General features: G+C 38.7%; 2 protein-coding genes across 7 annotated transcripts in view; both read left to right on the top strand.

Moving 5' to 3' along the window:
* Positions 1-40: 40 nt before the first annotated feature.
* Positions 41-5,474, top strand: LOC122780370 (post-GPI attachment to proteins factor 2-like). 6 transcript variants are annotated; one of them, XM_044043259.1, is made up of 8 exons: positions 41-983; positions 1,272-1,320; positions 2,051-2,086; positions 3,027-3,206; positions 3,289-3,538; positions 3,698-3,804; positions 4,688-4,796; positions 4,982-5,474. In XM_044043259.1, the coding sequence occupies exons 2-8, from the start codon at positions 1,291-1,293 to the stop codon at positions 5,110-5,112; spliced, it is 843 nt and encodes a 280-aa protein (XP_043899194.1). In that variant the 5' UTR covers positions 41-983; positions 1,272-1,290; the 3' UTR covers positions 5,113-5,474. The 6 variants fall into 6 exon arrangements, with proteins under 6 accessions (XP_043899194.1, XP_043899196.1, XP_043899197.1 ...); XM_044043260.1 differs by having other exon boundaries at positions 337-360; XM_044043258.1 differs by having other exon boundaries at positions 346-360; positions 852-1,320.
* Positions 5,475-6,159: 685 nt separating this feature from the next.
* stim1a (stromal interaction molecule 1a) overlaps positions 6,160-24,256 on the top strand; it is a 37,278-nt gene continuing 19,181 nt past the window's right edge. Inside the window, exons 1-6 of the mRNA XM_044043804.1 lie at positions 6,160-6,416; positions 8,565-8,698; positions 13,289-13,419; positions 17,465-17,579; positions 19,427-19,538; positions 20,212-20,327. Coding sequence (XP_043899739.1) covers positions 8,578-8,698; positions 13,289-13,419; positions 17,465-17,579; positions 19,427-19,538; positions 20,212-20,327 — 595 coding nt within the window. The 5' untranslated portion in view covers positions 6,160-6,416; positions 8,565-8,577. The remainder of the gene's footprint in view (positions 6,417-8,564; positions 8,699-13,288; positions 13,420-17,464; positions 17,580-19,426; positions 19,539-20,211; positions 20,328-24,256) is intronic.

Genomic DNA, 24,256 nt, shown 5'->3' with positions numbered 1-24,256 from the left:
TTCCGGCTGCTGATGCTGAAGTGTCCTCTTGTCTCTCTGTCTGTCTGTCTCTCCTCTCTCTGTCTCACACGGAGGAGGAGGGAGAGGAGGAGGAGGAGGATGAGTCGCTCTGATTTCCAAGATGTCGCAGGAATCTTTTGTTGGTGCCGGAATTTTATCCCCAACCACCACCATCATCATCATCAGCAGCAGCAGCAGCAGCGGCAGCAGGAACTAACTGACATCATTATTTAATGTCGTAATTTTATTGTCGTAACACCGCTGTTACCATGAGGCCAGTGGTGGTCGTTTGCGGCAGCAGCTGCCTGTAAACAACAACAATATTCAAATAACAATCAAATAAAAACAAAAGGACTGCAGGTAGGTGGATTGTCTTATCTTTTGAAGCTACTAAGATATGTTTTCGCTATTGTTTGTCTACATTGGATTATTGGCATAATAGATGTACTGTACACATGCATGCTAGCTGCATATCTACACTTTATGTATACGCAGGCCTACGACGCGCATTTTTGGGCCGGCCCAAAAAAACAAAACAATATACATATTAATATACATTTTTTATAAATAATTTGTATCGCCCGCGACGGTAAGTGAGACACGAAACGCGGACAATTGGTTACATTTCTTGAAGGACGTTGCGCTAGTCCATTGAAAGCTCTCAGCCCTCCCCTCCCTCCTCGCTCCCCTCCTTCCTTCCCAGGTAAGTTGCTGTTTGAGTAACGGCGGAGTTGGAGCGAACGAACAAATTATGGCTAAAAAGCGTAACTCAGGGAAAAAAGGCTCAAACGCTTAAAAGTTGACGCAGCAAAATGCACTAAAATTACGTATCTATTTGCCGCTACAACAAGTTCCACCGCTGCAGCGGGTGCAGGGGCGTCGACGACGGCGTCATCATCGTCATCAAGTGCAGAAGCAGTCCCATCGAGTGCACCGGGGGCTGTCGGAGTGGCACATGTGCAAGTACCTTTTCAAATATTACTATGAGTCGACTTGGTGTCCAACTTACAGTTTTATTTTAGCTTATAAAGTTATAATTTGCAGGTGTTACAGCTTACAGTTATTATTATGTAATATTAGTGAAACATTGCTTTGCAGAAATTGATGGTTAATCATTGTTAGGTGTATGTTCTTGTATGTTGAATTCACAAGCAGTGTGTATGTCAGACTGTTGTCTAGCTCTATTTCTTTATTTTAGTCATTCGTCCAGTTATAATGCAATTGATGTGTATCACTCATTGTTTTTTGTCTGTCAAACTCTTCTCTTTAAGGCTGCCCTGTCCCCCAGGGATGTGCCTTTCATTGGTGTGCACTTCACAGGTATTTGTCACATTTGTGAGTTACTATACTGTATACCAGGGGTCTCAAACTCAAATGACTTGTGGGCCACTGACTGTCCTGATTCCTTTTTTATATGTACTCTGTTGCCTCGTGTGAGCTTTTCTGTCTTGTACTTCTTCTGTCTTTTATCCATTATTCTGTACAGCACTATGGTCCACTATGTTTGTTTTAAAGTGCTTTACAAATAAAGTTGGATTGGATCATTTCAAAATATAAGTGCTTGTTTTAATATGGAACAACATTCACAATAAAAAAAACAAAATATTTATGATGCAAAATTAACTATTAATTAAAACAAACAAAAAAAAAACATACAGGACTTGTTACAACTTGATATTGTTTGGAGGGCTACATGAAATCCATTGGAGGGCCACATGTGGACCCCGGGGCCGCAACTTTGAGACCACTGCTGTATACTGTTATTATGTGTCCTTGCTGACATCCACCTGGATGGTCATATAGCCTTCTACTTTTACAGAGTGACTGTAATGAATGCAACTATCTATCTATAACTATTATTGCATTATTTTGAAGATACCAATACTGTGAATATAAATTATGCTGTCTCATTCTCACTGTTCTATTGATTCACCTGGCCTCTCTTTCTCTCCCCTTATGGCACATTTGGACTGATCCTTGATGTGGAGTTTATTAAATAGTTCTTATTTTAAGCATATCTGACCTCACCTCTGCTTTCTGTCTCTCTCAGAGCACCATGGTCCATGCAGCCTTTGTCTCAGCATATGTGAGTACAAAATAACCTATTATCTCTCTGTTCACCTAAATAATATTTTAACTTAACTGATCCCTGTTTTCTTCCTTTCCTTTGTCTGCCTGTCTCTGCGTCTCTCTCCCATTCTCTCTCTCTTTTTCATACTTTAAGGTGCCACTTTGAGGAGGTCTTTATTTTATGTATGGCCTTACTGTAGGCCTAATTGTCTTATTTGTTTGTATAAACAGTATATTTCATTAAAAACCGAAAAGACATTTCTCGCAGTGTTTCTTTGACAACCACTTTTCACTTCAAGATGGGAATTTTTTTTTTTTTTTTAAATATGGTTACACCCTCCCATGTTGGCCACTGTGCTTAATTTTTATTTTTGAAACAACACAATGTGCACATATATCCTCTGGTATGTCATGCAAAAAGGCCGAAAACATGACATAAAAGAGGAAAAAAAGAGACAACTTTGAGGCTTTATTTCTCAAAAATGATACAGTGAAATAGTTTGATAATAAACAACCACTGTCAGAACGTATGGGCCATTGTGTTGTTATTGTACAGTAAAAATCAATGTCTTAAAATCAGCTCGATTGATTGCACTTGTATCAGCAACATCTTATTTTGAAAACCGGCTCGGTATCAAACCAGTGCTGATTCTCAGTCGACTCCCAGCATTCACCGTAAGTTCGTCTACACTTAAAAACTACACTTAAAAACGTTGAAGCGGATGGCTTGACCACGCAAAGACGAATGACGGCTCACTTGACCACAGTTAATAAACGGTCTTACAGTTTTCATCAAATACACATTTGTGTGCCAAACAAACTCAAGGCAAATTATGAATGACATTTACAGAACTAAAGCCTCTTGATTCTTGATTGTTAATCATTATTCCATGTTGTCGTAAGACAGAGGTACAGATACTTAAATGTTGTTTTTTTAATACATATTTCTCCCTCAGATTCAGAACAAGATGCTCCAAGGTTCAAACATCTTGGGGTACGAGAGGCCTCTGGTCATCCGAGTGTCCTTCTCCACCTGTGTGCTGTCCACCGTGTTCCTGCCTCTGCTTGGACTCATCACGTGTCTCTTCATCTCCTCCGTGTTTCACTTTGATGACTCCACTGTCACACACTGCCAGGTAACGTCCTTGTTTTTTTTTTAGAGTTTTGTGACGTAAGAAAGGAGTTTAAAAAAAATCGTTCCTGTGCTTTTCCTCACAGGTTCCAAACTACCTGCCGTCCATCAGTGCCTCGATAAGCCTGAGTCCCGAGGGCCACATATGGCGCTTCTGCATCGGGCTGCACTCTGCACCGCGGCTCCTGGTGACATTTACATACTTCAAGCTCTACAAGGCGCGTTTCACCTCCAAGTTCCCCGAGAGTCCGCTCAGCTGCCTGAACCTGGCCTTCTCCATGCTTGAAAACCTCGGCCTTTTGCTCCTCACATACGTGTCGTCCAGTGAGACATACTGTGAGTCGTCCGTGTGTTGTTTTATGTAGTTTTGCCGTCCACTGTAGAGATGTTTGGAATCAAAACCTGAACAGGGCATATTTTATTCAATTGTTTCTATTTTTCTATTCTGGCTTGGGACCTCATGGTCCCTCTCGTCTGTCTGTTTTTGTTCCTCAGTCATTCATAAGGAAGGATTTGTGCTGTTCATCATCAGCTCCCTGATCTACATGCTGATCACCTGCCGTCTGTGGAAAAGTATCAAGAGGAATTCACTGTGTCCTGAGGTAACGTGATGTTTAAAACTGTCTACGTATACGGTATATGTATATGTGTATTTATATATATCTATCTATATATATGTATGTATGTACATATATATACTGTATATACATGTATGTATATATATGTATATTTATATATATATATATCACTTTCATTATCTTGGAACACTTTCAAAAATTGCATTAAAACGTAAAATTTAAAATTTTTGACATACTTGAAGTTGGTGTACTAGATGTCACAGTGGCTAGCATTGTTGCCTCACAGCAAGAAGGTTGCCGTTTTGGATCCTGGTCTGATCTAGGGCCTTTCCGTGTGGAGTTTGCTCGTGGGTTTTCTTCAGGTTCTCTGCAGGTTTATTGGATGCTCTAAATTGACCACAGTGTAGGTGTGAATGTGAACGTGAATCCAGGGTCGCCTGTCCATTGAAAATATCATTTTGTTCAAAGAGCTTCTACATACTGGTGTATTAATCATTACAGAAACAAATTAATTTAAGACTGAAACACTTTGTTCTGGAAGTGTTGAAGCCATTGAAATGAACTTTTATTGTAACAAAATGTAAGATGAATTGTGAAGTAATGTGTCAAGGCCAACATTGACTTGATCATTTATGGAATTTGATATATTTTGACTTTTTTGACACCAGGTTACTGCCTACATTTTCTCTATATGGAGCAAAAAAATGTTTGAGAACTTACTTTATGTTTGAGGTTTATGCTGGAATCTATTGTCAAATTACATCTTTTCCCTGAAATCCCTACAGGATGATCTTTTGAATGTGTTTCATGCCATAATTTTAACGAATATAATTGAATATTGTTCATAAAATCCGTGAAAATCGTTGTCTTTCTGTCAGTTAAATAGATGTTTGTTTGTTTTTTACAGGATGCCAAGTCTCACCGGTGGAAAGTGCGTTTTCTACTTCTCAACGTTTCCTGCTGCGCTTTCGCTGGATTCTTTTACTGGAAACACAACATGTACTGTGAGTCAGGGAGTAAGTATCAAAAAAGTTTACAGTCATTTTATGCAAATTATTTTTGCAAAGTACACAATTTAGTTATGAAATGTAGTAAAAGTACACAATTTATTGAGGAAATGTAGTGGGGTAAAAGTAAAAATTGCTCGAAATATAAATAACAAAGTAGAAAATACAAACCCTGTTTCTTCTCCCTGTCACAGGTTACACACTCTTCGCCCTCTTTGAGTATCTCATCGTCTTCAGCAACATGGCCTTCCACCTCACGGCCGTGTGGGACTTTAAGAGCCGTGAGGTCATGGTCATTTCCTCCTCTGAAGATAAAACCTTCTGACTAGAAACACAAGTACTCAGTGTTAACTGTACGACCACTCGACCTCCTGGTGATAACAGCCTTCGTTCCACTGCTCACGAGGTCGAGTGGGACCAAAGACTGTTCCATATTTTCCCATGATGACGGCTCTCGGGTCCTCGAAGTGTAAACGTCAGATTTACAAACGTTCTACCGGAGACTTTGTTCCGTTTTGTTCAATTTAAGTGCTTTGTTTTTAAAGCCACTGTCTCATCTGTTGATGCCTTCACCAGGACACTGTGTGTTCAACTTTCAACTTTTGTTCAACTTTCAACTTTCGTATCAAACACAACATGTGTGTGCTCATACTCTGTGTGTGCCAAAATAAAGTGACAGTTCTTTCACATGTGCTAGGCTTTATTTTGAAAAACATCAAAACAATGCAGGAAGTGAACAACAATGAAAAAATATGACTTTTAACATCTAGATTAATAAACATTATATGTAAAAATCTCTTAACATGGAAAAACTATTTATTATTAAAAGGTTAATGAGCAAAAAAAACAAGCAATTTTACCAAGCACAGGTGCAGTATAATTTATTTACCCACTAGGTGGCAGACTTCAGCAATTTGTGTGGCACCCAGTACAGACTCCAGACGCTGGAGGGCGACACGTGCTGATGATATCTAAGGGCCACAATGATGCAGAAAAGAGCTTCTCCCAGCGTTCTGTTCCCTCTGTTGGGTAGAGGAGTCAACACTATCTATCTATCTATCTATCTTGTAATATTATTATAAATCAATAAAACAAAGGTTCATTAAATATCAATATGTTACATTAATAGATTCATTTTTGCATCATAAATACGTTTACATTGTGCACTTCTATCAAAACAAACACTCTCATTTTGAAATTATGTGATATGTATATCATCCTACATATTGTGATTTCGGTGTATTTTTAATCAAAAAGTGGAACTTTTTTATCCACTTGACTGGCCCTTATTTGGTCATTACTGCATCCAGACTGAGGGGGGCGGTAGAGTGCACCGTGGGAAGGTGCAGTCGTAGGCTGCCACATTAAAGGAGCAAAAGAAGAGCGTCCCGCTCGTCTCTTCGTCCACATTCTGCGGTTGTTTCGGTTCAGTCTCTTCTTCTCGGTCGCTGGGAAAGAGACGAGTCTTTTTTTCTCTCTCGCTCTCTCTCTTCGTCCATAGTCGGGAGGAGGAGGAGGAGGAGGAGGTGGAGTTCACTGTGTGCTTCAACTCCGGGGGAACCAGGCATCTGCTGCAATGTTGACACGCAGCTGAAAGGACACAATCTGCTGGCGCCGATTACATGACAGGTGAACTTAATTTTCCTTGTCGTTATTTTGCGTCTGTCATTATGTTATTATTACGTGGCACAACTACAGTAAACGTGCATTGCTTGACTTGCTAACGTCCGCGGTGGCTAACATACGTGTGTCGACACAAACTGACTAAACATGACAGTGTGAATGTGAATGTTTTCTCTCAATTTTTATGATTACAGCGTTGTTACTCTCACATTTGTGTGATTTTTTTGATCACCTCGTTTCGTAGTTGTGTAGCCCGACATAGTTAAGCTAGGTGGCTACTAGCTAGCCGGGGCTTGTCACACAGACATAGACGCAGGACAAACCAGACCAGGCTGCTCTTTACTTTTTCATAATTCATAATCTAATCCGTGTTTTTTTTTCTTGTAGAAGACAAACAGTATATATCAGATAATACTTATCGTTGTTGTCTGATTTGGGAGCTGTTTATGTAAAACATCTGTTTCTGGCAGAATGCTGCTCGGGAGTCAATGCAGGGCTGGACGACATATGGAAAACAGTATTATTACAATAAAAGAAGATATAAACAGACGATATATGTATCGCGATACATGTCAGGCAAAATAATATCGTTTTAGTTTTTTGGATCTGAGCTGATCAAATGCTAAATAATTGTTTTAAACATCTTTATGGACAGAAAACAGTAAACACCTGTTAAATTAGGGGTTCTCAAACTCAAATGACCTGGGGGCCACTGATCAAGTGAAAAGAAAAGTCAAAACATTTTTTGTTTTGCTTAAAATTATATTAAGATGTTCCATCCTGAAATCACAATAAGAATATCATATTTGAGATTTTCAAAATAAAAGTGTTTGTGTTGCTATGGAACAATGTGTTTTTCACGATAAAAATGAATCTACTAATAAAAACCCCAACTGAAATGCCTCCATTATAACTCAATAATAAGTGAGTTAAGACACTTATCACACATATGTAAACTTTTGCAGAATTTTTTAAGCATAAACATTATACTTATATCAACAAAACCTTTGTTTTATTGATTTATGATGATATTATAATAGATATAGTTATTGAGGTGGTGCCTATCTCTACTGCAGTGTTCCGTATCTTACCATTTTATCCACAAATATATATATATTTTTCATTGGAAAAATATGACTCCAATGCACTTTTAATACTGTTAAGTTAAATAAAACCCACACTGCTCAAACACACTTTGACATCTTGCACACATGTACAACTGAATGTTTTTCTTCAAATGTGTGTGATGTTTCTCTGTTTGTCACTTCCTGTCCGCAGAGAAGTTTAAAACCTCACATTTAACTGGTTTCTTCAAATTTCACACAGGAGCAAATCTTATTCTTGAATAAGTTGATGCATATTATGATTATTACTCTCACCAACACATTTCAAATTGTGATGTTTTTGGCCACACCGCCAAGCAAACTACATAGTTGTCATGGTCAGATTTCTGCTTTGACACAGGATTGTATTGAAATTATGAAAAAAATGTGGGAAATGTGTGGCATTGAGAAACTGAGCTTGTTGGTTAAGTTGCATTTTTAGTAATTTCCACTTATTTTGGAGTAAGTTGACACAACTGCCGACATGCAACTAGGATTCTTCAGTAGGTTTGTTGTGAAAGGTTGAGCTTCGAGCATTTGTTGCATTATTCTTTCTCTGTTTTAATGTTGAATGATGGGCTATTCATAAGAGGAAAATTGAAATATGTTGTTGTGCAATAAAAAAATCTAATTTGCTACAGAAGACAAATAAAATAGTTTATTCATAGTTTTCAATAAAAGTATTATTAAATCACATTATCTGGTTAAATAGAGGTTCCACAAACTTTCTCAGCCTAAAGGCAGCATTAGTAAGCTCATGACTGTGTATGTTTATCCGTTCAGGACGGGGAGGCAACATTTGAGAGGTGACAGCATGTGTCTGCGGCTGCTGCAGAAAAAATCTTTTATGTAACAAACCGGGTCCCCATGTGCTCCAAGCAAATTAATGCTGTTTCTTCTCCCTGCGTGGATGTCATATGTTTAAGAGACAAAGGATCCGCATTGTTTTTCAGTCGTTTTAATTGATCAAACCGACCAGAAACGCAGCATTTCTGTCACGCTACACTTTGGCAGGAATCCTGACTCGCTCTCTGTTGTCTTTTCTTTACAGCACACCATCAGCCATGGAGTCTATCAAATCTGTGACCCTGTGGATATTTTGCTTGTGTCTCTTTGGGAAAAGTTTGACTGAAAAACCAAGTTCGCCCATGCTGGACAGTCCAGTCGTAGAGAATGGGATGTCAGGTGAGTGATCAGTCATGGCACTTAATTGTTGCATAATTTTTATTTTTATATACTTCTCGCTCGGTTGACCCACAGACACACTACAGGTTGGCAGTGAGGGTACTAATGTTGGTGCCACATCTTTGTGGTTGTGCAGGCACTAAATGTAGCCATGCTGAGAATAGTACAGCTGGCATTCTTCAATAAGACCTGTCCTCCAACTTTCATCAACCCCCTCCCCCCCTCCCCCAGTCAAACAGAGGATAATTTGTCTAATGGTCTGTGAAACAAATGAGTAAGTGTGTAAATAGTTTGAAGTCAAGATGTTGGATTTAGGTTAGTATATTGTAGCGCAGCAACGATGACTCGATTACTAATTAATTGCCAAATATTTTGATTAATGATTAATTGCTTAGGATTTTTTTATATATATAATCAAAACAAGTTATTAATAATATTTTCTGGTTTCTGTGCTCCATTTAACAAAGAAATCATTGAAAGTGAACCATTTTTGGATTTGAGAACATCATTATTTCAATTTTTTTGCAAACTTTCTGACATTTTATAGACCAAACAACTAATCGAATAATCAATAAAATAATTGATCTATTATTAAAATACTTGTTAGTTGTGGCCCTTTAGCAGTGGTTCCCAAGCATTCTACATGGTGACCCACATTTAAAGATGGCAAACAGTTGTGACCCGAATCATAATACCAATTGTCACAAGAGCAAGTTTCTCCAAGAGATGTTTTCAATGTTATTTTATGCATGTTATTTAAAATACACATAAATCCTAATTAAAAGAACTTAATTTCCCGCTCTGAAACCTGGAGTAACCTCACATATACCCCAAGATGGTCGTCACAGTACAAACACTGCTTATTTTAGCACTTTTGTCCTGTTTATTTCACAGTAAATCAGTTGTACACTGTTGTACACACAGTTGTCTTTAACTTGTTGCTTCTCAGTTTTAGAGCATTGTTATCGACTGGTATTGCTAACAGTGGCTCGCTCAGGATATGTTTGAGTCTAGGTTTTTTCCCCGACTTATCTCTGGAACATGGTGAGTTCAGACTCCCAGCTCCGACTTCCAATGTTGTCTGACTCTTGGTACTGAAGGTGGCTAGCCGAGGTTAGCAAAGCATTGTCTGTGAAAGTTAACTACGTAGTAAGCGAAAATGATTATGTGATGTCAGGCATTGTTGGGTGAGCTTTGTCTCACAAAATTTAACACTGGTAAAGGGCAGAACAAACTTGTCATACCTGTGTCATATTAGAGTGAAAGGTTGTTTGTTTCTATATGTGGCCCTGCGATGGACTGGCAATCTATCCAGGGTGTACCCCACCTTTTGCCCTATGTCAGCTGAGATTGGCACCATCGGCCCGCGGGACCCTCATGTGGAGGATAAAGTAGTAGAAGATGAGTGAGTGAATGCTTTCATTGGTTCGCATCTGTGCTGGGAAGTTGCATAGCGTGATTTGATCGGATGATGTTTGGAAAGTTGAACATTTTTCAACTTGTGCCACACTCAACACAGAGCAAAGCAAAGCCACAGACTCGCAGTGCAGTTAGGCATGCAAATCCAGCATTAATGAACAATTGTGTGCTCCTACATCGTGGATTTACACTTCTAAACTTATCATATGAATCTCCAAAATTCTTAACTACATCACCGAGTGTTGGCCTCTTTATAGCGCTGAACTCCCCAGCTGACTGCTTACACAGTTACTGACAGTAGATGCAATTAGGCAGGCATGTCTTGAGCTTCCACTCAGTCTGTAAATTATATAACCTCCATCTCTGTGGGAACATATGACCCAGTTAAGACTATAACTCAAGATTTTCTTTAAGGTTTCTAGTGAAGTTGTACCTGTTTACAATCGCGTCTAATCGTTTTAGTTTACTTTATTAACTGCACTGTCGACGAAACCCCCCTCAATACTGCGAACTTGTTCGGTTGTCAGCCCTTGTTGGTTCTGCCACAGAGTAGTTTTTAACAGGCAAGACATTGTCTAAGTTGCACAAACATTTTCTGCAGTTAAAGCAGTTTTATTATCGTGTCGCAACAGTCCAAAGAGGCCACAGTGTGTGGGATAGAAAAGATTCTTGACAGTGATTTTCAAAGCCTTGTGTGTATTTATTTATTTTTATGATAAATGGACATAGTAATGGAGCAGTAATGAAGTGGACAAGTTAAGGAGTGTGGTCCTCATCTTAGTTGAGTAACAAAGAATGACTTGCATAACTTTTAGCTCTTAAAAAAAAAAAAAAGTAGGCAGACTGGTATGTAAATATCTTATCTTGTGTCTCTGGAGGTTTGCAAGCCAAATGAGAAAAGGGGCCAGTGGGTGTGTGAGCGTTGCAGGTGGTTGGCTTTCACAAGGTTAACTGTCACTCTTTGTTGAATGTGAATGAGTGAGTGCGTGTGTGTGTGTGTGAAAGTAGTTGCCATTTTGGTATGTGGCTTTGCAGGTTCTCTGAAACTGAATTGTTTTGTTTGTGTGACTTAGAGATGTGGAAAACCTCTCTATGCGGAAGTTGGGCATCCATGCGTCTCACTTTCTGGTTTCATGTATTCGTGTGAGCTATAGAAATAGTAGCTATTGTCAAAGCGTGTTTTACATATTCCACTTTGTCTCGCTAAGTCGACCTGTCATTGCTATAAGAATGCGTGGACTGAAATTTAGTTGATCAGTGGGAGGGGGAATTATGCCATAAATGTCAGCACAATGCAAACAGGATGCTTGCACCTGAATATACATTGTTTGGTGAGTGATGACTAGTTAGTGATGACGCAGTATTAGTTTAGATGCACAGAATGGAGCTTGTAGTGTTTTTTTTTTGTTTTTTTTAAATTAGTTAAAAGGTGGGACAGCAATTTAACAATGTTGGACTAACCTAAGTACTCAACTGTTTTACTTTTTCATAAAACAGTGTTATTTCAACAATATTTGCATAAAATAAACATGGTGGTTAGTGGTTTGTTTAGAAACCAAGTTTACATCCTGTTGGGAAGTGCAAATAATTCTCCCACGCTGCTGAGCAAAGACTGTCCTCATTAACCATTACCTTTCCATTCTGTGGGTGTAACACTCTGAAACTAGTATAACAAAGTATACAGTGTTTGAGAGATGCTTCTTGCAATATTTTATTTCTTAAGAAAGATAGTCCGTTTGATTAATAATCACAAATTTCCAAGTTGTGTCCCGGCAAAGGCATGAATAACACGCGACATAGACTTGGCAAATCCAAAAATATGGTCGCAATACAACATTTTCAAATCAATCGATTAGGAGTCAGATATTGTCTTTATTTATTTATTTATTTATTTATTTATTTATTTATTTATTTATTCATAGTATATTTAGTGGTATCTCTGGCAATTCCCACCCCTACAATACTTATTTGTTGCTTGTATCTTGATAAATAACTAAATTTGCAGTTGGACAGAAATTGTTTTTCTTTTACTTCTTACTTCTGGTTTCTTTGCTCCACATAACAAAGAAATCAAGAAAACACAATAATTTTGAGAAGACATTTGAGAACATCATCAATCCAAGATTAAGGAAACACTGATCAACATTTTCTGTCATTTTATTGGCCTAAACTAATTGATTAATCGTGAAAATAATGGACAGAGTAATCTATGATGAAAATAGTCGTTCGTTGCAGCCCACCAGACAGAAAATGATAAGCACTCATTTAACAGAGAAATTAACAAAATAAATTATTCTCCAGTCCTGTGTAGACAGATTTATATTGATTTTGAATAAACTACACTAGCTACTCTTGAGTTTACACCAATCATATAGTTTGAATGGAGGCTCACAGTAAACCTTGTGCTTCAGTTAACAGGTAGCCCTGTCAGGCCCTTTCACACAGCTCCTCGTAGCGTCTGCAAAACAGCATGACAAACAAGGTTTCCCTCTGATTGGGATTGGCAGCATTATCTGTGATCTGTAACAGAGGATGTGTAATCCCTCAGGAAGGAGAGGGAACACAGAGAGCAGACGGCTTGTACTAGATAATTTGAAGATTGCTTAATCGCATAATTATAATAATTATATCTGAATTAGCTAAAAAAAAAAAGTCACAGAGCCCAGTTATTAGAACCAAACCCTAACCCAGTGGTTCTCTATTATTTTCTGTCATGCACCCCCCAGAGGACAGAAATGTTTTCACGCCCCCCCGATTTGAAATACTATTGAGAACCTGATCATTTTTATTTATTTCTCTGTATAAACCACTGTATGAGTTGTCCTGCCCTGGTTCTCACGCCCCCCGACACCTCACCACACAATAATTCTGCCGTTACCATCTGTCTGCACAGAAACATGGCAGGCAGGTTACATATTTTTAGTGAATAAATCACAAGGACTGTATGCTGTTGAGTTCGACGTGAAATATTAAGGTTATCATTATAACCTTATCAATTATATCAATATCATGGTCATCTCGATATCAGTAATTCACCACAGTTAACTCATTGTAAGTGCTTTTTATCATGATAATCGATGATATCCAGATAATACTGACCATTCTGTGGTGAGCCATGAGTTTCAAACCTTTATTGACACCCTTGTGGTATGATTGTGTTTTCCTCACCAGATTTTTGTCGCATCGATGACTCACTGTGCAAGGATGACAACGCACTCCTCAGCTTCGAGGCCATCCGTAATATCCACAAGCAGATGGACGATGACGCCAACGGCAATGTAGACGTGGCGGAGACGGATGGCGTAAGTACCAGCCTAAAAATTCAGCATCAGCACGAACCCGGTGCTCTATTGGTTTGCAGTCAGCGAGGTGGTCAGTGGAGGCTTACAAGAATCATCCTTGTAAATCGTTTGTCATCAGACTTGTCATTGCATTTGCTGCCAAGATGGCAAGTGAATCATAGCCCTGCTTGTTTCCAACTCACTCGGAGAAAAGCTGGATTTGGGCTAAGTGGGCTCCACCACAACTGGCTACTGTGTGGTGGACTAAGTGATGTTGCCACATGACGTTTGCTTTTTTAAAATGCTTGAAAAATAGTGTCAGGTACTTGTCTTTAGATTACACAGTTTCTTTCAAAGACACAAGGCCTTGAGGAGGCCTTTTCCTCTGGATCCTAGTCTCGATGTTGTTCACTCCATGGCATGTGGTTGAGGCCACACCAAAGCCAACAGCGTCATGGCTGCAGCCTTCTCTCTGCTTTTAGAAGAGGCACTTGGCATGCAAATAGCCCCAGGGCAAAGAATCAAATGAAATACACTCATATCTGAAGTGGCTTTCATCTGAGAAATGTAATCAAGGCCACTTCCATACATGAGTCCTGTTTCCTGCCATTATACAGAGAATAAAGTGCATTGTTGATTTCTTTACAGTAAAGATCAATGTGTATCCCCCCAGCTTTTAAGAATGATCTTTTGGCCTTAGTCTTATTATACAGGTCCAGTTATACAGTAGAGCTGCAACTACCCATAATTAATTAACTTTATCCAAAGAAATACGAAAATGGTAGCCTGTCTAAAGGAAACCAAAAATAAGACGCAGTAACTTGTTTTTATTTATTAAAAAAATAGCTCATGATTCATTTATTTCATAATTGCAGCCCTAATGTACAGTTTTTTCAGGAGTGTGATCTACTCAGACCAACTTCCTGTAGTGAAATCTTACCACACAACTCAGAAACACATCATGACCTAATATTGTCTTCCACACATGTTGCGTGAGTTGTCTCTTGTGGGAGGGCAAAATGTTGTGTAGTTTTTTTTTTTTTTTTTTTTTTTCTTCGTTTTGTTAGTTTGAACGGAATTAGCCTACAACATAGTGGGTGATGTACCGTGTGGGCCCTTGGTGACTCGTACTTGACTTACTGCTACTCCAGTGGGGGCAGGAATGGAATCTAGAGCAGCACACTATGTCAATTTAATGTGCTATGGTGTCTAGTGTATGGAGAAATTTCATACATTTGTCTGAATGAGGTTTAGGTTTCAGGGGACGGGGGCCTTGTGATGGTACGCAGCTTCTTAGTTGTTAGTTTGGGGCCTGTATACACGACAACTGTACATGGAACGTGGTAGTTTTCCAGTTTGCTCAGTTAGGGCCACCATGAAGTTAGAAAACTCAATTAGCTTCTATGTCATGCTTGATTCACAGCTTTTTTCAGAGATGTTAATGTCTCATTTGCTATTTTCAGGGCTATTTCAATAAAAAATGATTTAAATATTATAATTGTATAGTTTTCATTTGGATTAATCAATCGATTGACCCACAGAATGTTGATTAGTCTTTCCCAAACTACAAAACGATCTTCTCAAATGTGTTGTTTTGTCCACGGAACAAAATGATTTAGTTTTCAAGATTTCTTTGTGATATACAGCTAAGAAAACAGAAAAAAAAATCCATTTAAGAAGGGACACTAATCGATTGTTAAAATAGTTTCCGATTAATTTAATTATTGATTAATAGTCAAGTAATTGTTCTAGCTTAGTTGCCATTTCCTTTTTAGACCCTTTCAGGACCCACAGATGAGTCGTGGGGGAAACCAAGCGTCTTTTTTTTTTTCAGATTTTTAAATGAGATTTATGTGTAAATGTTTAAAATAACATGCATTGAATTAAGTTGCAATTCATCTAGTTTGAAACGTATTTCTGCCACATTGGGAAACCTCCACCAAATATTTCACTTCTTTTGGTTTTGCAATGATGTCACACTGCCTTTCAGTTGCTGGGGAAGAGTACACAAGTTGTGAGAAACAATAACTACTAGCATGAATGAGGACGAAGTTCAGTCCTGTTCCAGTCCATTAACTTGTCAGTGAATAGTGGTCAGTTGTTTTCAGGATGTTTTTTAGGTAATATTTTGAGTGTTGTATGTTCTCTTCACAGTGAGTGAAGACCATAAATACATAAGCCACAAAAACTGCATTTCTGTTTTTATGGGGCTTATAAAGCCCATAGTAGCAAAACCTATTGCATGTCCCTTATTAATCTAAATCTGTCAACAGCAGCGTCCTCGACCTGCATACATTTTACAAACCTCACTAAAGTCATTTCCTAAGGGATGAGGCGATGTGATGTTCAAAATTGATATTGCCCACTGGTCAATCACCAGATATCAGTTAAAAAAAAATCACAAAACACAGCCACATGTGTATACTACCGTGTATGACTGCTATGACATGCTGTTGTGTATATTTGCCACTCATTAACTACTTATTGCTATTTACTTCAATTTATACTCCTTTAGCTCCTCTTGGACAACAATTCCCATGATTCAAAGCTGCTTTATGACATCATCAAACCAGATTTAGGTTATTGTTTTGATTGCTAGCAGTAGAAATTAAGTACTGTGTGTTTAAATGATGTAAAAACAACTGTATTGGACTATCGCCATACCGGTATATTATATATTATTTTTATGTTGCCTTGCGAACACTATTTAATAAGTCTGTTTATCGCCGTCTGTCTACGCCCCATACATGTATGTACTACGTAGTGTTCTCCCACCCACTACGCATCACAACAGACATTTGAACGAAAACGTGGTGGACACGGTTCCAGAGTGAGCAGTTGGCGGCTAAGAAAAAGAATAATGGCGCTAAATAAATTTTCCTAAATAAAATGTGTACTTTTACTCCGATACATTTCCCTTATCCATCTTTGTTACTCGTTACTACGAAATAAAAGTTGAGCTGGTGACCTAAGGCCTGTTTGTTGTCGTTAGTTTTTAGCGGCACCAGTTGTTAGCCCCAGATTTCGGCTCCAAGTGGACTTAAAACAGTGGCTCGTTGTTTACCGTGTCCGACACCGAGGCTCTGGTCTATGGGTTTGTGTTGTACACTCCGGACACCGGGTTTTAGCTGTCAGCTGAGCGGCTAAACGTTGAGCTAGCGAGCTCACGCAGATAAACCGCAGATTTCGTCTGAATTAAAACAGTGTGTCTAGAAGCTCCACAGATTCCAAAAGCTCCACAAACTCCAAAGGTTCCAAAAAGTTTCAAAAATACAAGCAAATACAGGGAGGTTGAGAGAGTGTTTGTCACATGACAGAAGGTTAATTTTAATATTGTTTTAAGTTGTTCGCCTGTACCTATTATTATGCTTTTATTGTTAAGAAGCCACAATAAATGTCATATTCAAAATTGTAATTGCTCACTTTGTTTAAATACTTTTAATATTACTATTACTATTACTTTTGATACTTTATTACAATACATGTCAGGTACTTTAAGACTTTTACTCATGTAATATTGTAAAAGGTGACTTTAACTTCTACCAAAGTCATTTTCTGGTAACATACTTGTACTTTTACTCAAATATCGCCTTATAAATAGTACTTTATACAAGATTCCCTGTGTTTTTGTTGTTGTTATTGGCACAATTATGCCAGTAAGTGGAGGCTATTACTGTAGATTTTCTTTTATAATACTTTACATATTTCAAACAGGCAACACTATTGTTTATATCTGTTATAAAAAAAACTAAACTAAACCTAAATAAATGGTTGATGGTGATTGGTTAGAAGTACACACTAACAGTTTTGTTCAAAATATCATTATAATATCGCATATCACCATTAGAACAAAAAATATGGAGATATGACTTTTGGTCCATACCGCCCAGCCCTATGATATTGGTGTTCGTATCTGACAAGAACAAATGGCATTGAACAGTTCCTACATTTGCACAGACCAGGTTGACTAAAACTAACTGGCACAGCAGGAGTAACATAAGGAGAAATGCATTTTAGTATCATACAGACTGTTTGTAACCGCTCAAATGTCCTTGTCACACTGCAGTTCCTGAGAGAAGATCTTAACTACCATGACCCGAAGGCCAAGCATAACACTTTCCACGGGGATGACCAGCTCATCAGTGTGGAGGACCTTTGGAATGCGTGGAAAGGCTCTGAAGGTACAGCTTTGAGGCTTTCTTCCTTTCAAATCATCTCTTTATGCATGCGTCTGTGTTGCAGCCAGTGAGTCCTGTTTTATGAATTGTTACATTCCACTACTGCTGACTGTTATTAAAGCACTCCATGTGACTACGTTTGCAAGGCTGCAGGAACTGTTATATATAAACTTGCCACTAAATCAGCTATGTTCTTCTCAGTGGGTGTCTTCTCTTGTGGTCAGTCATGAGCCCTGCTTGACCTTATCACTTGCCCTACAAAGGGGCTAAGCAGTTGATAAGAAGCCATGTCGAGCAAAGTGCAGAGAACTTATCAGTTCCTGCCAGTGGCAGAGCAGACATCATCAAGTCTGTCAGCACAGAATTCTCACCACCTTGTGCCGATCTGTTCTGCTTCCCTATTGTGTATGCCACAAGAGCACTTCTCACAAACGCTGCTGTATCTGGCACTCGTGTTCTTTCACACCCTTTCCTTTGGCTGCCTTTCGATCATTGTTTTCTCACTGTGCCAACTTGCTCAGTCTGTGAAGGGTTTACCACATCATTTTTTTTTTTTATGTTTGAGCATCACCTTAACACAGAAAACATACACGCACACAGTTTACTCTGTGTCAAGAGCTTATTACTGTCGGTGTTTGCCAGTGTTTGCTATTCCATAAATACTGTGTACAATATTCAGGATATAGATGTGCATGAACGTACATTACATCAACATGACGTGTCAAAAATTTGCTTCTCAAGACACATGAGGTTATTTCTGATATTATTCAGGAGACATGTAACCAGCACTGTCACTTCGGTTACATTGTCTTGTCATGCCCTCATTACCACAAAAACAACCCCCAAAACCATCACATGTGCTCTCAAGGGAAGGGATGACAGTCCTCTCGCTCAATGATCACCTACTTTAAATGACCGTTTCTTCACACGATACCATGACAGCCCTCAATGCAACCTTTGTACTAAAAGCTGTGCAGTGTGTGCCCTTTTTTTTTCAAATGTATACAAATCTTTTTTATTCAAACTATTGTCAAATGAGTCTGCACTGTCCTGATTGAGCTGTCCGCTCCACATGAATCTCTGTTTCTTAGTATAGCAGTGTTTAGGTCTTATATTCCCTGGAGGTATGCCCGCGCTGCACACAGGAAGTGGTTACTTTTATGTCAAGACAAACGGAGACAAGATGGGTGCAAACAGAGTTTCAGAGGGTGATTCTATCGCTAAAAAACCTGGTTAAGACCTCTTGCCCCTGTGCTGTTCTGATAGTATTGCCTGACAGAGCATGTTTTCAGATCACGTCCTGTTTTCAGGGACGTAGCATACAAATAATATTACAAACGTTTCTGATCATGAAGTCCAAACTGCGGCAGAATCATAACATCAACAACAGCAAAAATTACCAAAAGTTAGACACAGCACCTCAAATATTTGATTGGCCTCACTTGCCTGGTGTCATTGACACAGAAATCACCAATTCCTTGGTCTTCCTTGGGGCTTTGTCTGTCTTGAGGGCTCATGTGGTGAAGAACTTTCTTCTTTGGTTATTAATTGGTGGATTGCTACCCATGGTTGATTTTGTATCTTGTTGCAATCTTTCAGTTCTACCAGTGCTATATCAGTGTTGGATTCTGGGAGTTCTCAGTCACTTAATGTTTTTGTGCTCAAGAACAAGTTAAACAAACAATCAATTAGATCAACTGCTTTTTGCTCAAGAAATCCTCTGTTGTACTTGTTTAGGTTCAACAATCAAGTAAAATGGCTTAAAAAGAGATTTGCTGTGGATCAGAGGTAGAAGTGAGCTCTCTAACCATACACTCATTGTTTTTTTGCTGTTCTCCCCCCCCCTTCAGTGTATAACTGGACAGTGGATGAGGTGGTGGAGTGGCTCATCACCTACGTGGAGCTGCCACAATATGTGGATGCGTTTCGCAAGATGAACTTTAATGGAAGTGCCATGCCGAGGTAAGTGCCTTTTCTAACCTTTTTAGGTCCAATCAAGACCTACATGTGGAAACTCTCTCTATAAATCTATCTAAATGGAACGCTTCAGGGATATTGTCATACCTTGAAGTTTTCTCTGTATATTTGTGTGTAGAACACCATTAACACAAATGACTTGATTTTTGCTGCACTAGCTTAAAATTACATCAAGCTGCCTTTTTTGGACAGGTTTATCTAGATTTTTTAAATTATTTATTTTAAAAAGGATGTTGTGTGTATCTAATTATAGCACAAATCTTCCTTTTTATGAGTGTTTTAAGGATTAGTTGATTTAGAATAGCGGTTCCCCAACACTGGGTTTGGACCCATAGATGGGTTGGGGATGAATATTTTTTGGGTCCTAAAACAAATGTTGCAGTTTTTCCAACCATTAATAGTTGTTTTTTGTAAATGATGAGCATAAAATGATAGATTTGTTGCTACCTTGTACCTCACAAATTTACTCTTGAGTCACAATAGTTGAGCATTTTTTAAAAAGTGGCTCCACATATAGAAAGTTTGGGGAACACTGGTGTAGAATGTTTCCGCGTGGGTTATGTTGCATACAACCCAAAATAGATCACAACCTTTACTCTTACTTCCTTGTTCTTACAGAAATAAATAAATGAATGAATGAATGTCTGTTCTCTTTCAGGCTTGCCATTAAAAACGCCACTCTGACTCTGTCTGTTCTGAAGATTTTGGATCGTAGCCACGTGCAAAAGTTGCAGCTCAAGGCTTTGGACACAGTTCTGTTTGGAGCACCTCTGAGTACGTGAACTTTCTATTTTTATATAATTCCTGATGGAGCTCTACTTCATACTCTCTGAGTGGGAGATTTCCCTCCCATTTTATTGTCTGTGTGTTTCGCTCGACACTTTGGCCTCATGTCACGCACCTGTGAACTGTTCTTATGTTAACATGTTTTGTTGTGCCGTGTTGGTCGTCACCATCTCAGTTTAGACGTTTCAGACCATAACATCATCTCCCTGTTACTCTCATAATTTTTTCAAACCTCACACTGACCACTTCTTATTCCTGTGCTCCTTTTCCCTAAAGAATTTCCTCTTCAGTTATATCAACAATATTTTCCACCATACAAACAAACCAAAAAGCAGCAGCACAGATATACACTAGACACAAACAAACAAGTGGTCAGAATGATAAACGGTCCGGTAGAGCCCTCTGGAATACAGTAGTGTGTAGCTGGTTGCCATGGAGATGACTGAAACCCTCAGCATGAATTCAAAGTGTTGTGTGACTCATTTAAAAAATGAAATTGCTCTAAAACTCTCAACAGAAAGGAGGTTCAGGATGAAATATTCCCTTTTCGAGGAAAGAAATTCTCCCTCAAAAAAAAATTGTTGTATTTTCTGATGGAAATCATTGCTTTCAAACACTGTTTTCCAGACCATGAAAAGTCTGGAAAATTGTTTAGCTCATAGTAGAATCTGCACAAATGCACAAAAGCATTTTACATTTGCTAACTGGTTTCATAAATGTGCTGGAGTAACATCCAATCAAAACTTATGTTACATGTTCAATTTTGAGCAGGCCAGTACTAAACACAACAGGTACAATCTCAACAAGAAAGCAGGCACGCAAAAACTACACTAAGCAAGGTCTGGGAAAAATCTGGATCCACCATGTCACCTCATTGGTTAACTCAAGCATAAATAAATGTTTGCTTAATGACTAAATGAGCTCTTCCCCTTGATTCTTTGGAACTGGAACAACACAAGCGACACACGGTTCCCAGGCTAGCCAACGATAGCCATTGCTTGTTTTTTTTGCGTACACAAACACTGTAGCAACTAGGGATGAGAATCCACTTTGTGAAATCGAATCCAAATATAACGTACCTTTTGCATTTAAAGGTCTATCATTTGTTGGGCATTTGTGCTGGGTTGCATCAACTGGTGGTCAATGTATTTCCCCAGTTATTTCTTTTTCATAAATGTTTTAGGAGAGAATTGTGATGCACCTCCTAGTAGCAACGTCTCTCCAGTTAAAAATCAAACGGTACTATGTGTACGACTAATTTACTGTGATGAATGTCTGAATGGTGGCATCTTTGAATGCCATGTTGGTGTAATTGAGGTTGCTTTTGCAGCATTACTCACTGACTTATTCATTATCTCGTCGACCCACATTATACGTATCAGTGAAAGATCTTGTTACCACCTGTATTGGTTTCAAGGACTGAGGAAGTGAGTTGACACTGCAGTGTATTCCAGACACACCCTTCTGCATGCTGAGACAAACCACTCTCTGGTTCTTTGGTATCACAGATCTGTTCCAGGTTGTTGTTGTTTTTTTTTTCTTCTTCCTTTTTCTCGTTAGATCACCAAATTGGTGATTTTTGGTAGTGTGCGACACCTCCCTTACCTTCTGTCAGTGCTTTATAGCCACGGCCATTTATTTTTCCATGAATAAAACGTAGGCCGTAACGGTTTCATCTGCGACATAATCCTTTTTAAGGAAACATTTCCTCTGAAAATAAAGTGCACAGCAGAACGGTGTGTAGGGGTCTGTGTCTGACATCTGTCATTATGGGTGTTTTGTTAGTTCCATCCAAAAAAAAGAAAAAGACATCAGTGAGGGTTGTCTGGATTTGACAGCCTCTCAAAGCCAGTGAGCCCCACAATTAGTCTGACTGACCCACCGTGAACAGCAGCAGGATTTTAAGACACCTCTCACAATGGTTTGACCCTCGTCCAGTGGACAGTGGTGTAATGATTGACCCAAGCTCAGTTTGGCTCTGCGCTCCCAGTTTTCCTGGTTAATTAAATGTCACTTCATGGTCTCCTGGTTTTCTTGAACGGCAGCAGGCGGAACAAATTACAAGGCAAAAATGTATTTCCTTTTTTAGACAGACTGTGTGGTTGGAGCAGTAACGAGAATCAGGAGAAGAACAGTGCATAGTTTTAGAGAATTATGTCATCACATATAATATTTTTTTTCTTTTCAGGCCAATTAATTGGGCCGTTTCTTTGGTATTTTTTAATCACTGGCACGTATCAACTTTTATTTAATCAGTTGAGTATTACTTCTTTATGTAAACATGCACATTGGAAACAGGTATTATAGGATTGGGGATGAGTATTCGATAATTGGCAAATGTTTTATCAATGTTTTTTTTTTTGCATTTATAAAAACAAATCTATATTATTTACTCCAATGACGACCTAACATTGTGGCGTAGTTTTGATTACTTAGTGAAATGTTATGAGACTTAACTCTAGAGTTTAGAATATTCCAATATTAGATTAATGTTTGTATAGTATTTTCCGAGAAATACCCATCCCGAGTTTAAAGCAATTCATTCATCAGTGAGCTTTGATTTAAAATGCAGTGCTGTAAGATAGACCTTAAGTGTTGGTCAATTAATGTTTTTTTTTAGTTAAGCAATTTTGTGAATTAAGTGTCGTTATTAACAAAAGAAACGGCCAAACAAACTTGCCAAGAAAACTTTGATTTCTCAAGGGTTGGCATCAGCTTTAGAAAAACCCACAATGGTTAAACTTTAATTTATTTTAAGCTCCTGCACCAAGTCAGAATGCAGAATTAAGGCAAATTTGCTTTTCACTTAAATACCATACGGCCTATTTTTAGGTAATTGTAAAGACGTATTGATCTGCACATACCTGCTAATCTGATTCAGACACAGCTGCAGTGTAATGATGACATTATTCTGACTTGTTCACTAGAGTGAAGTAGAGAAAGGAGCAGTGTTTTACTGTCCTGTTTTTACTGGTTTGTTATCATGAAACAATAGCAGGAACAGCTGCTCTGAGCTACTTCACTCTGATGAACCTGTGTTTGTTCTGGACTGTATAAGCAAGTCCATATGAATTTACACACGGGCCTCCTGTGTGATCTTTTAGCACAGCCGCACACCACAAATGCACAAAACTGCATTTTCACGACAGGAACTGGGGACTTAACCGGGAACTAGGTGAGTTCCCCAACACAGGGCTTGTCGTGTTGATGTCTGAAAATGTAAGCGTTTCAGGCGCTGTTATGTAAAGCGCAGGTGACTTAAGTGTTTAAGACTTGGTGGAGGCCTGTGTGTTTTAGCCAGCATGCCATTCTGATGTGATGTAAAAGACATTCACCCCTATCAGTTATTCAATCCTAATTTTACTTCCTTTCTGTCTCACTCCAGGAAGTAGACGTCGGGTTTTTTGACATCTCTTTCCCGCTCACCCGTTTGCAGGTTTTGCAAAAACTTGCCTCACTGTGAATCTTGCAAGGCTGAAAAAAAAAACAAAAAAAAAAAAAACTCAGCGTCTGTGTCAGTCGCTGCATGGCTGTTATCTCCCGACTTACGAAATGGACTTTATTAAACTCAGGCTTCTGGGTTTAATCATAAGATAGCTTTGGTGTTTTTTAACTTATCTGAGGCTTCTTACATGTAGTATACCCGCTTTCTCGCAGCTGTGAATTATCTACAGCATGTCCAGTGTAGAACTAAAATGTTATAGTTGCCACTGTTTGTTTGTTTTTTAGTGTGTGCATGGTCTACTTTGGTTAAGCAGAGAGAAAATGGCTGTGTTGAGCTGGCTTTATCGTGGTCTCTTGCTTTAGACCCCTCTCACCGCAACCAGGAACTTCTGCTTCTGTCTGACTAGTCTATTTGTGTCACTCTGCAAAAAAAAAAAACACTTGCAGAATGACGAGGCTACACTCATGTGCGG

The sequence above is a fragment of the Solea senegalensis genome, linkage group LG14, assembly GCF_019176455.1.
Source record: "Solea senegalensis isolate Sse05_10M linkage group LG14, IFAPA_SoseM_1, whole genome shotgun sequence".
NCBI lineage: Eukaryota > Metazoa > Chordata > Actinopteri > Pleuronectiformes > Soleidae > Solea > Solea senegalensis.
This window is presented reverse-complemented; position numbering and strand designations above follow the sequence as displayed.